The 12,534-nt window shown below is 47.2% G+C and overlaps 1 protein-coding gene across 1 annotated transcript in view; it reads left to right on the forward strand.

Moving 5' to 3' along the window:
• LOC147893076 (phospholipid--sterol O-acyltransferase-like) overlaps positions 1–12,534 on the forward strand; it is a 265,119-nt gene that overhangs the window by 40,628 nt on the left and 211,957 nt on the right. The window contains exon 3 of the mRNA XM_087386979.1: positions 484–628. Within this exon, the coding sequence (XP_087243105.1) occupies positions 484–628 (145 nt within the window). The remainder of the gene's footprint in view (positions 1–483; positions 629–12,534) is intronic.

Consider the following 12,534-nt stretch of genomic DNA (forward strand, 5'->3'; position numbering starts at 1 on the left):
TCTTCTTGTTTCAATGTTAGTTACTTTCCTATCATGTTTGCATTTGACTTAGCCGTTCCTCGTTCTCCTTTTCCTGAACGGATGTATTAACTGGGGTTTTCGCTGTCCCATAGACCTGTTGGTCTCCCATGGACATTATTATACTTTCTTTTCTTTCTTTCTTTCGTCCTGTTTTTCTTGCTGTTGCTCTTTTTCTGTCGAGTTTATATGACATCCCTACATCAGTGGCAATCAGATTTATTATATACTTTGACCATGTGAGTAACAAGAGCTTGCTAAGAGTTGTCAAGGGTAGGATGCCGATAGTTTTCTTGTTTGTTTTTAAATTACAATCCAGCTTGCCTAGAATTTAGCAGCATGCTAGAATTCTGTTCATTAACTAGTTGAAAAGTCACGCTTTTCCTAAGCATGGTATATAGTTTACTTTTTGTATGGTGAGAATTTTTGGGAGAACACTATTGATTTTTATTGTCATGTTTGTAGGTCCTTTGTCATCAGTTTGGAGAGAGTGGGTGGACTGGTGTGTGGAATTCGGGTTAGAAGCTGATGCGATCATTGCTGCACCCTATGATTGGAGATTGTCTGGGTCGATGCTTGAGACGAGGGACCTTTATTTTCATAAGTTAAAGTAAGCAACAAGGTGGATGAAAAAGTGCCTGTGTTTCTTGACGTATTCAAGGGTTTTTACTGGATTTTATCGCGGCTTCCTGTATTTTAATCATACTTCATAGAAGCTCATTTTCTTGCCAAAAAAAAAGTGCCCATGTAGATCGAAAGATGCATTATAGGATGCAGGATAGTTCGCTGGGCTAGTCAAACACATGTATGAGGTTGCTCTATTACATTAAAAGCTAAAAATCAAGATTTGCAGGAGAAGTATTTTAAGAATTTAGACATTGAAAATTGGCTTATTAATATTGAATGTGTTCTTTTCCATACACAAGTTTCAGCTTTCATTGTCCCCAAAGAAAAGTCATGGTTTTTAATTTCAAGCCTAGTTATTTGACTGGTGCGCCAACAACTAGTTATTTGTCTGATGTGCCAAGAACGAGTTGTTTGCCATACACAAGTTTAACCTTTCATTGTTTCTAATTTTAAGCCTAGTTATTTGTCTGATGTGCCAACAACTAATGGGGGGGCTATATATTTAGCAGATTCCTTGATCCATGTATACATAGAAGGTTCCTTCAGGCCAAGCCGTGCAGAAACAGTCCTGCCCCTTGCTGGACCTCCGATTGTGCTTTTAGGATGGCCAGCATTAGTCTCTGACATCCCACTATAACTCCCTCAAAGGCGGCCCTCCCATGGCAATAGCCTCCACTGAGTGAGTTCATGCGTGCACGGTTGGGAATCAATATCCATCTCCTCCCCACCTGTCTTATAACATCAATCCTCTACCTCTCTAGGGAGTCCAACCCCACAATCGCCTGCATGTCATAGTTGATGGTCTGTACCTCAAGTGTCCCTCCTAGACCAATGCTAAAGTAGACAGGGTCTAGTAGTGGCCGTGCTTTACCATCTAAAATCGTAGAGCATGAACAAGGCTCAGAGGAGCACTCCTGTCCTAGAGGACTGGCACCTCCAATGGGCCTTTCGTGGCATCAGAATCCCCTGGCTCAGTCCCTCTCTCCGGGCCTCTAGATAGTTGTGTCAATCTCCACCACCCTGCTGCTAGCCCTTGTCAAATGTGCTAGAGCTCACGCCTGATCCTTGTGCTGCTACGTGAGCCATCTTTATACCACCAAGGGATAGTGTGTCGATCTCCACCACCCTGCTGCCAGCCCCCTCTATCCCTCTCTGCCAGCTCTCCTTCTCAGCCCCTCCCTCTCCTCTTCTCAGCCCTTCTCAGTCCTAGCCCTCCCCTCTTCCTTAGCTTTCCTTTAGAATCGCCAGCTCTAGCCTTTCCCTTAAACCTTCTCCAAGTGACGGAAGGATTTTTCAACAATTTGAATCGGACAAATGGGGACCCATTCAATTTGAATCGGTTAAATGGGGACTGCACCGACTCTCACCTCGACTCAAGACAGACCACTCACTCTTCTTTGGACTCACTTGGACTTGCCTCTCATATTCGAGCTAAAAAGCCCGTCTAACTATTACATCAAGACTCTTATAGACTGGTTCCCGTCTACCAAGCGGTTCTAGCAATCAACTTGTGAAATTCCTACTTGGGAACCTTCCTAGACTGCTAACTTTAATTGGACCGATTTGGTGGTGACATGCTGCCTGTCCTTGCTGCTCGGAGATCCACCGCTTGGTGCTTGGCTACTCATTGGGCCAACCAGAGTATTTGGTTTCCTAGAGCATGGTTTGGTTCTATGTTGACCAAGGGTCAACACTTCACCTCGACTCATCTTCATCCGTGTGTCGGCAGATGCCAATTGCTTCATAGAGTCACGTACTGGAGCCAGTCTTCAAAATTGGAGGACCTACGAGATCCGGAATGTCTTTAGAGCCACCTGGGGGGTGCCAAATCTGGCACAGTCACTGGGCTGGTGGTTGAAGTCGAGGAGGGTTCGAGGCATCCTGATCAAAGAGATAGGCATGGAGCAGATTAGGACGACCTGGTATTTTAGAGCTAGCGGCCATGGATGCAAGGCATTAATACTAATAATACTTCGTTGGGGTGGACCTACCATTCCTCCTTCCATCGCTCAATGACAGGGACCACTCTTGGGCCCGTGATGCCTAGGTGCATGAATTATCGCTTTTGCTGCACTTGCGCCTTGGTGAACTTAGTAATAGGGGACCGGCACAAAATTAAAAAAAAGAAAACCGAGAGGGGGGGGGGTTTGAGCGAGGGGGTAGCAGGGGGGGGGGGGTAGCGGAGGGGGTAGTAGAGGGGTAGCGGGGGAGAGAGAGGGGTAGCGAGGGGGTAGCGGGGGGGTACGGAGGGAGTAGCGGAGGGGGTAGCGGGGGGGGTAGCGGGGGGGTAGCGGAGGGGGTAGCGAGGGGTTAGCAGAGAGAGCAAGGGGTAGTGTGAGAGAGAGCAGGGGGTAGCGAGGGGTAGCGGAGGGGGTAGCGAGGGGGTACGGAGGGGTAGCGGAGGGGGTAGCAGAGAGAGCAGGGGGTAGTGGGAGAGAGAGAGCAGGGGGTAGCGCAGGGAGAGAGCAGGGGGTAGCGCATGGGGAGTGGAGGGGGTAACGCAGGGGGAGCGTAGGGGAGGCGCAGGGGGGTACGGAGGGGAAGCGCAGGGGGTGCATCAAGTGAAACAATGATATCCCCTGTCACCAACCCAGCTAAGTGTCGTCAAATAACCACTCTAGCATCATCTGTGGCCTGAGTGTCTGGATCTGCTGTAAGAAGGGAGGCATGGAAATTGGTGGCAACCTGTAAAATGGCATCTGGATGTGTCTGAAGAACTCCGCTTGAGTCAACAAGCTGTGAGACACTCTCCCTACTATGTCTAGGGCCAAGAGTAGAGAAGAACTGCTTGTTGACCGTACCTTCCTTCTGTGTCGAAAATGACTCTCTGGCGTGAAAGGCATACTCTGCTCTCTGATCTAAAAGTGATTGTTGTTGAGCCCTTGCTGCAGCAAGGCGCTCATGAATCCAAGCATTTGTAGGCCTCTTCTGCTCCTCCCTCTGGAGGGCAGCCAACTGCTGGTGGATACCTATCTCACGCATGAGGATCTCACCCCTTCTGATACGAGCAATTGAAAGATAAAAGTCACTGATATCAGAGAGGGCTGCAGCTAAGTCTGAAGGAGAAAGCTGCCCATCTTACAAATGAGATACCCAGGTCCTCGACATTGTCTCTGTAAGGCCTTCCTCTACATAGAAAGAATTTGAAATCCTGACATTGGCAGAGCGGCGCCTCACATGGGGATCTGAGACCATCAAAACCACTAGAAAATGATCCGAAGTGGACACCCCAGCTGCAATGCAAAAGTACCACCTCTGTCAAAAGCCCAATCATCCACATAAAATCTGTCAATCTGTGCATGTATAGGCATCTGCAATATCCTGTTCGACCAAGAAAGCATGAGAGAATGTGGCTGAGTGTGAAAAGCATCATCATACCAAGTATCCCTGCCACGGTACTGAAAAAGGAAGGCATCCCATGCTACTCTCTCTAGGGAGTGAAGGCCACCTTCCCTACCACCCCTTTTGTCTGAGGGCATTTCATGTTGAAGTTGCCCCCTATAACCCAAGCATCTGCAATATGTGACCAAGAAAGCAGTTCCTTCCAAAAAAGAACACGATCCCCTCTAGAATTGGCTGCATAAAGGTTTAAGAGACCAACCTTATGCCCATCAATAAAAGTATAATCCACTGAGCTCTGGAAGGGACTATGATCCCGTGTCCAATCACCAAGGGGAGTATAGAGGAAGAAACAAAAATGCAAGTACCTGCCCTGGTGCCCAAGGCGGGTGACCAAAAAGTGTGGCTTGAAAGAAGCTTACCCGACTTGGAACAATCTCTGGCATCCAATTTGTGTTCCTAAATCATCATAATATCCATGGGACTCCCAGTCTGGATGAAGTTGGTTACGAATCAGCTGCCTACGGCAGCAGTGAGGTACACCCCCAAGGGCATGAACGTTCCAACTGACAAATCATGAGGCCGGATGGAAGATCCTACCCGACCTGGTAGCGGAGAAATCCCTCTCCTACGAAAAATTTCTCCTATCAAGAGGAGGGAGGTCAACTGGGAAAAGCACACCCCCCCCTGCTGAGGGGGAAACTCTGTCCTGGAAGATATGCTCCCCAAGTGTGGAGGGTACAAACTCCTCCTCTACCTCAAACTCAGCCAAGTCTGCCAGAACTGAAAATGAATTCCTGCGAAGTACCTCTGGCGCAGGAGTGCGAAGGAGCCCTACAGAAGGAGCGGAACCAATAATCCCCTTATCTCTGTCAGGTGTAGGCAGACGTGGCAACATCTGCCTGACCTCGGCCACAATTCTGTCACCCTCCTCAAGTAAAGCACGGGCCTCTGCAGAAAGGTTCTCTTGAGATGAACTCTCCTGCATCTGAACAGGGTCAGGAGCAGTCTCATCTGCACATGGAACCAAGACTGGGATGTCTCCTGCCTGAAGAGACGGGTCCGCGGCCCCGTCAGTGGTAGCTTGAGGTACTGGACCAAGCAGGACGTGCTGACTGTCTTGTCCGCACTGTCACGATCTGTGACGTATTCCTTTCTCTTTCTAGACTTATGGATGGTTTAATGAATGGACACTTGTGGAAGGGTATGACCTTTCGACGGGACACTTGCCCTTTCGACGGGACACTTCTTAATGAGGCACAACCCTTCACAAGAGACATCCTAATGAAGAGACATTCCTATTGTAATGTACCCTCTCATCAAGGGTCACACCCTTCACAAGGGGTACACACCTCTTCATGCACATACCCTTTGGAGTACACACCTTTTCATGTGTGACTCTTCACTCTCTATATAAGAGAGGCCCAATTGTATGGATGACACAATCACATCCACCCTACAGACATTCAAGCAATATAATTATTCCTTGTTCTCTGCTATCTCAGTCTCTTTTCTTTTCCTTAGCACAGTTCTAAATATAGTAAATCTAGGATTTCTTACAGTGGTATCAGAGCAAAATTCGCTCCTGCCTGTAGGAAATGCCCCCCACCTTCTAGCGCTAATCTGATACATTTTTGCCGCTAGAAGGACATCCGTGCACATTGTGCATGGAAGAGATGGAGAGGATGAGCGTAAAATTTTTTAACGCCTACCCGGCCTAAAGTCATCCTGGCCTCTCCATCTCCCTCACATCACAAGTTGATGTGAATGGACACGACCAAAATTGTGTCTTTTCAGGTGCTTGGGCTGTCCCAAAACCAAGGGACGCACCTTTTCCACCATGGGACACACCTTTTGGTGACGAGTCGCGACTCCTCACTCACAGGACATACCCCATCGTGGGCAAATGGACATACCTATTCATGCAGGGTCACACCCCCTTTTAACAATAGGGACATATCCCCTCATGAACAGGTGCACCTATTCCAAGGGTCACACCCCTTCGAATAGGCACACCTCCTAGGCCCCAAGTACCTACAAAAGGGTACCTAGAGGGGTAAAAAGGGAAAAAAAATTAAACCCATCCCCTACCCCTAGGTTTACCCTAGCTACCCTAGGGTTAACTAAACCCCCAAATTAATTTTTGGGCGACTAACCCATTGGGCAGCCCCCAACGAAAAGAGGCGAACCTCTTCATTGCACCGTACGGATCTCGAAGCAGCCTGCGCAGCCAGCCGTACAGCCCTGCGCAGCCATTCCGTACCACCCTGCGCTTGCCTTCGCCATACGGCCGTACAGCCTGCACCGTACGGACCAGCCGGTAGCCTGCGTCAGCCCTTGCCCTGCCGTACAGCCATTCACGCTGCCAGCCGTACAGCCTGCGCTGCCAGTCCCTGTTTCGCCATTCACGCTGCCAGCCCTGTTTGCTGCCAGCCCTTGCTTCGCCATTTTTGCTGTTAGCCCTTGCCTCGCCATTTTCGCTGACAGCCCCCTCGCTATTTGCAGCCCTAGCCTTGCCATTGCGGCCCTGGTTACCTGCCATTTCCTGACAGCCTGCAGCCCTTCCCTTGTTTCACCATCTTTGCCCTGCCAAATCAGCACCAGTTGCAACTATTCTCGCAATGAAGACAGCCCGTTGACAGCCCGGACCAGACAAGCCTCGAGCACTCCTCGCAAAACACTGCAACATGGACCTCCGGACGACGATTTGCAGCCTTCTTCTACGCAATAACTTGGCAGATTAAAGTATTGCCAGGTGGAGTCTTTCCAATCTGCTTTTTAAGGATTCTCTTTAACAAATTACAGCAAATGAAAGAATCCACATTAAAGCATGGAAACCCTTGGTAATTCACCCGGCCTTTCAAGGACACCTCAGGCATCTGCTACTACACAATATTGTGTTCAAATTGCACAGCCAGCCCATTTTGGAGCCTTTGCATCTTGGGTCTTCTGTGTCACGTGCCCTCCGAGTGACTTGGATCACATCCTCTACCTTCTGCGTGAGGCACCTCAGTTACATTATTTCCTCAGCATAGTACAGGTTGTGTTCCATGAGACACGAAGATATCCGGAACACGATATTCCTCAGGAGTTTGCTGTTCATTTTTGGAGAGAATTTTACCCTTCACCTTCGGCATCTCCAGGGTACTCTCCACCTCCTTCAGCTCCCAGATATCCTCCTCTATAGGGTGTACCTTCTCCAAGTCAGTATTTACATTCTGAAGGCACTCCCTCTCCTGGATATCCTCCTCTTCCGACAGCAGCTCCTTACCCTTTTTCAGATCCGTGGACTCTGCTACCTACTCGTGTCCTATCACGAGCAGTAACACCATTTTCAGAACCTCCAGTGTTACCTCAGACAGGACCTCCCTTACCAGATTTCCACGGGTGGTTCCATCCTGCCTCGCCTGCCCCCTCCAATATGAGCAACCTCAGGGAGCAGCCCAAATCCTCTTCCAGGAATGGTACAAACTAGAGCGCAAGTTCGCGCTTTTCTCACAGGGATTTCCGACATGTCGCACCGATCGCGTGAAGCCTCTCCAGAGATTAAAGAATCAAGTCCCAAAAAGACCACTGAAGGCAACGTCCAAAGTGATTCACTATTGCAACTTCAAATATCTCAGCTTCAGGACGGCATCTCCGACTTGGTTCAAAAAGTTCAACAACTTCAAGATTCTCGAAGTCCAGCACATACAGAGGATGACGTGACGCAACCCGACGACGATGCGGACTCTTTCCCACCAGAGGTAGAAAACACTGAACTACGTGCTCTCTACCGATTACTTCAAGCTTCCAAAACTAAACGACTTGACGTCAAACTTCCGGAAGCCTACACTGGTCAACGCAATCGCCGAACTGTTGACCAATGGCTCGCTAAAATGCGCATGTATTTTGACACTGTTGACCTCACGGAAGGCAAAAAGATCGCCTTGGCAGCCTCCCTCCTGAAGGATACAGCATTTCTATGGTGGCAAAGACGCTTGAAGGGCGGAAAAAGTGTGTTAACATGGGAACGTTTTGAACACGTGCTCCGTAAGCAGTTTGTACCTGCCAATGCGGACTTCCAAGCACGTTCAAAACTCCGACAGTTGGAGCAAACGGGTTCCCTGTCTTCCTATATCTCTCAGTTCACCACATTGGTGCTGGAGATTGATGGTTTAACTGAGGATGATCGCCTTCATGCTTTCATCTTAGGCCTAAATCCCTCGTTACGCATTGATGTTCTTAAAGCAAACATCACCACCACAGATGGCGCTATTGCTTACGCAGAGCGCATTACAGATTTCCTAAACACAGGGAAGCAGAGTGCTAATCACACACAGAACTCTCCTATGGCCAAAGGTGCTCGCCCTCAAGATAACACAAGGTTTCAAAAAAACTTCGGTAATCCAGGTCAGCGATAGTCTCAAGATCCCCAGAAGCCTCAGAAATCATTTGCTGGATTCCAACAGAAGCACTCCCCCAAGGATCGTGTTTCTTCTTCTTCGCAAAGTCATTACCGACATCCCCAACATAAAGGTGCGGCCACTGACAAGAAGAACAACTCCAGCACAAAAGGACTTTGTACCATCTGTACAGGCGACCATAGATGGTTCGATTGTCCCAAGCGACCAAAGCAAAATTCCAATATGGAACCTAGCACTTCCCAAAAATAAGATGCTACCTCAGCACAAGACAAGAAAGGCAAAGTTGTTCGAATGGCGAATACCATCCACCTGAGCCTTGCCAGCAACCCCGAACCTTCCCTGGCCACTCAAGTACTTTGTGTTCAAGGATCGATTCGTGGAACAACGGTCACCATCCTCATCGACAGTGGCTGTTCTCATAATTTCCTAGCCAGTTCTGTGGTCGATAAACTTCGGTTGACCACCAGTCCTAGCCTCATGGACTATCAAATTGAACTCGCAAATGGAACAACTTTCTTGTGCAACACCAGGATTAAAAACTTGTCTTTTCGCATCCAACATTATACGGACAAGTTGAACTTCGACATTATGCCTCTTTCTCGGTACGATGTCATACTCGGACAACAGTGGCTCTACGACTATGATCCATCAATCAGTTTTCGCAGCCATACTATCCAGTTTGTCCACCAGGGAAAACTTATTGAGCTAACTGGTTCTAGGGACTCTCCTTCAACCCCAGTTGCCTCTGCCCTACAAGTAAAGAAGTGGGTTCGTAAACGCCAAGCAAAGACTTCACTTCTGTTGGTTACGGCAGTAGAGGAGACACCAACAAAGGATCCTCCTGAGTACCTCAACCAACCTTTTTTCCAGCCCTACCTGGATCTTTTTCCACAGGAATTGCCAAAGCAGTTACCACCTCGACGACCAGTGGATCACCCAATCGAGCTTATTCCCGGCAGTAATCCACCGTCGAAACCTCCTTATCGGGTTTCTTACACTCAAAATGAAGAAATCCAAAGACAGGTCACCGAACTACTCGACAAAGGTCACATTCGGCCCAATCGCAGCCCTTTCGGATCTCCTGTACTACTTGTGGAAAAAAAGAACAAGTCCATGCGCCTCTGCATCGACTATCGAGCCCTCAACAAGCTCACTATAAAAAACAAGTATCCATTGCCTCGCATTGATGACCTCTTCGATCAACTTCTACATGCAACACACTTCTCCAAGATTGATCTTCGTTCAGGTTATCATCAAATTCGTATACGAGAAGGCGATGAGTACAAGACAGCTTTTCGAACAAAGTATGGACACTATGAATGTTTGGTCATGCCTTTTGGGTTAAACAATGCCCCGGCCACATTCATGACATTAATGAACGACATCTTCAGGCCTTTCCTCGATAAGTTCGTCATCGTTTACCTCGATGACATCCTCGTTTTCAGCAGATCCCTACATGAGCACAAACAACATCTTCACCAAGTTTTTGAAGTTCTCCGCGCAAACTCTCTCTACATCAACATTGAGAAGAGTGAGTTCTTCAAGACCCAACTTGAATATTTGGGACATGTTATTTCAGCTCAAGGCATCTCTGTGGATCCTAAGAAGGTTGAGGTAATCCGAAATTGGCCTACTCCTAAGAATGTTCATGATGTCCGCTCTTTTCTCGGATTGGCAAACTTTTACCATACAAAGGTCTATCAGTTTTCCGAAATCGTAGCTCCTATGTCCGAATTATTGAAAAGCACAACAATTTTTCAGTGGCTTCCCGAAACAGAGTATAGTTTCCAACAACTCAAGCAAGCACTCACTACCACACCAGTTATGGCTATTGCTGACCCAAATCTTCCATTTGAGGTCATGACCGACGCTTCTGACATCGCTACAGGAGCAGTCTTGATGCAAGAAGGCAAAGTTATTGCTTTTGACAGCCATAAACATTATGATATCCAAACCCGATATCTAGTCTATGATAAGGAGTTTCTTGCTGTTGTACATGCTTATCGCTCTTGGAAACATTATCTCATGGGTGCCGACTCTGTGGTCAAAACAGACCATCACTCTTTAAAGTACATCTTTACTCAGCCAGTCATGAACGCTCGACAAGCACGCTAGGTTGAGTTTCTGGCCAACTTTCACATGACCATTGAGTACATACCAGGACTACGCAATGTAGTTGCAGATGCTCTCAGCAGGTTACCTCTAGCATCAGCCATGGTAATCTCTACATTATCTGTGGATGTTCCGAATTCATTCAATGGAAAGTATTTCAATGATAAAGACTTCGGCACCGCAGTACAGGTTCTTTCCAAAGATCAACCTTCGACTTCCGAACAAAAGATTTTCTCATCCTATTCTTATACGGACGACCTTCTGTATTATCAAGATCGCGTCTGTGTACCACATGACAAGGATGTTCGACGCCTTTTGTTAAAAGAGCATCATGTAGTTCCTTATGCTGCCCATCCAGGCATCAATAAGACTTATCGGTTACTCAGTGCAACATACTACTGGCCTCATATGAAAAGCGATGTCATCAAAATGGTTACATCTTGCTTATCGTGTCAACAAATGAAAGCAAGTCGACGACTTCCAACAGGACTTCTTCAGCCTCTTCCAGTTCCAACTGAAAGGTGGGAAAGTATTTCCATGGATTTCATTACAACACTACCACGATCTTCCCGAGGTAATACTCAGATTATGGTAATTGTTGATCGCTTGTCCAAAATGGCACACTTTGTTGCTTGCAAAAGCAGTGCACAGGCCCCGGACATAGCCAAACTCTTTATACAACACATCTTCCGACACCATGGATTACCCAAGAATATCATATCCGACAGAGATCCTAAGTTTACCAGTCACTTTTGGATTTCACTGTTCGAATCTTTGGGTACAACTCTACTGTGTTCAGTTCAGCTTACCACCCAGAATCAGATGGCCAGACTGAAAGAGTCAACCAAGTTCAGGAAGAAATGCTTCGACATTATGTTCAGTCACGCCTCGCAGCCTGGGAAGAGTATCTACCACTCCTTGAGTTTGCTTATAATAACTCTTTCCATAGTGCCATCAGCATGACTCCATTCCAAGCAGCTTATGGACACACTCCGATTGTACCAACAAATTTTGTACTTCAACATCAAGTGGCCCTAGCTGATCAACTGGTTCAAGAAATGCAAGACATTCTACTGCAAGTCAGGGATCATATGCGAAATGCACAAGAGCGGTATCGACGGTCTGCCAACAAACATAGACGTCACCTGGAATTTAACACTGGTGACATGGTGCTATTATTTGTAGCCCCGCATCGCTATAAGACGGTTAAGTCTGTGTTTCCGAAATTGCGACCAAGATACTATGGACCTTTCCGGATCGTCAAGAAAAATTCACCTTTAAGTTACAAATTGGAATTACCACCATCATGGGGTAAAATCCATCCAACATTTCATATTTCTTGGCTAAAGACGTACATTCCAGGCGATGAAGCAGTTTCTCGTGCAGGTGATTATGTCCCAGAAATCGAAGACAATTATGTTCTCCTTATTCCTGAGCGTATTTTGGACCATCGACAGCGCGAGACTCGACATCGACTTATCACGGAATTCCTTGTTCTTTGGCGAGATCTGGACGACTCCGACGCTACTTGGAAGTCTGATGAAGACTTACAGCAGTACCCTGACATTTTACAGCAGTATTTTCAGAATCTACCATGATATTTTCTACATCAGTTCATTATCTCCACCAGGGTTTTCTTTTGAGTGGGAGGGGATGTCACGATCTGTGATGTATTCCTTTCTCTTTCTAGACTTATGGATGGTTTAATGAATGGACACTTGTGGAAGGGTATGACCTTTCGACGGGACACTTGCCCTTTCGACGGGACACTTCTTAATGAGGCACAACCCTTCACAAGAGACATCCTTATGAAGAGGCATTCCTATTGTAATGTACCCTCTCATCAAGGGTCACACCCTTCACAAGGGGTACACACCTCTTCATGCACATACCCTTTGGAGTACACACCTTTTCATGTGTGACTCTTCACTCTCTATATAAGAGAGGCCCAATTGTATGGATGACACAATCACATCCACCCTACAGACATTCAAGCAATATAATTATTCCTTGTTCTCTGCTATCTCAGTCT

This window comes from Dipteris shenzhenensis, chromosome 16 (genome assembly GCF_047967505.1).
Source record: "Dipteris shenzhenensis isolate YYH24624 ecotype China chromosome 16, Dip_SZ_1.0, whole genome shotgun sequence".
NCBI lineage: Eukaryota > Viridiplantae > Streptophyta > Polypodiopsida > Gleicheniales > Dipteridaceae > Dipteris > Dipteris shenzhenensis.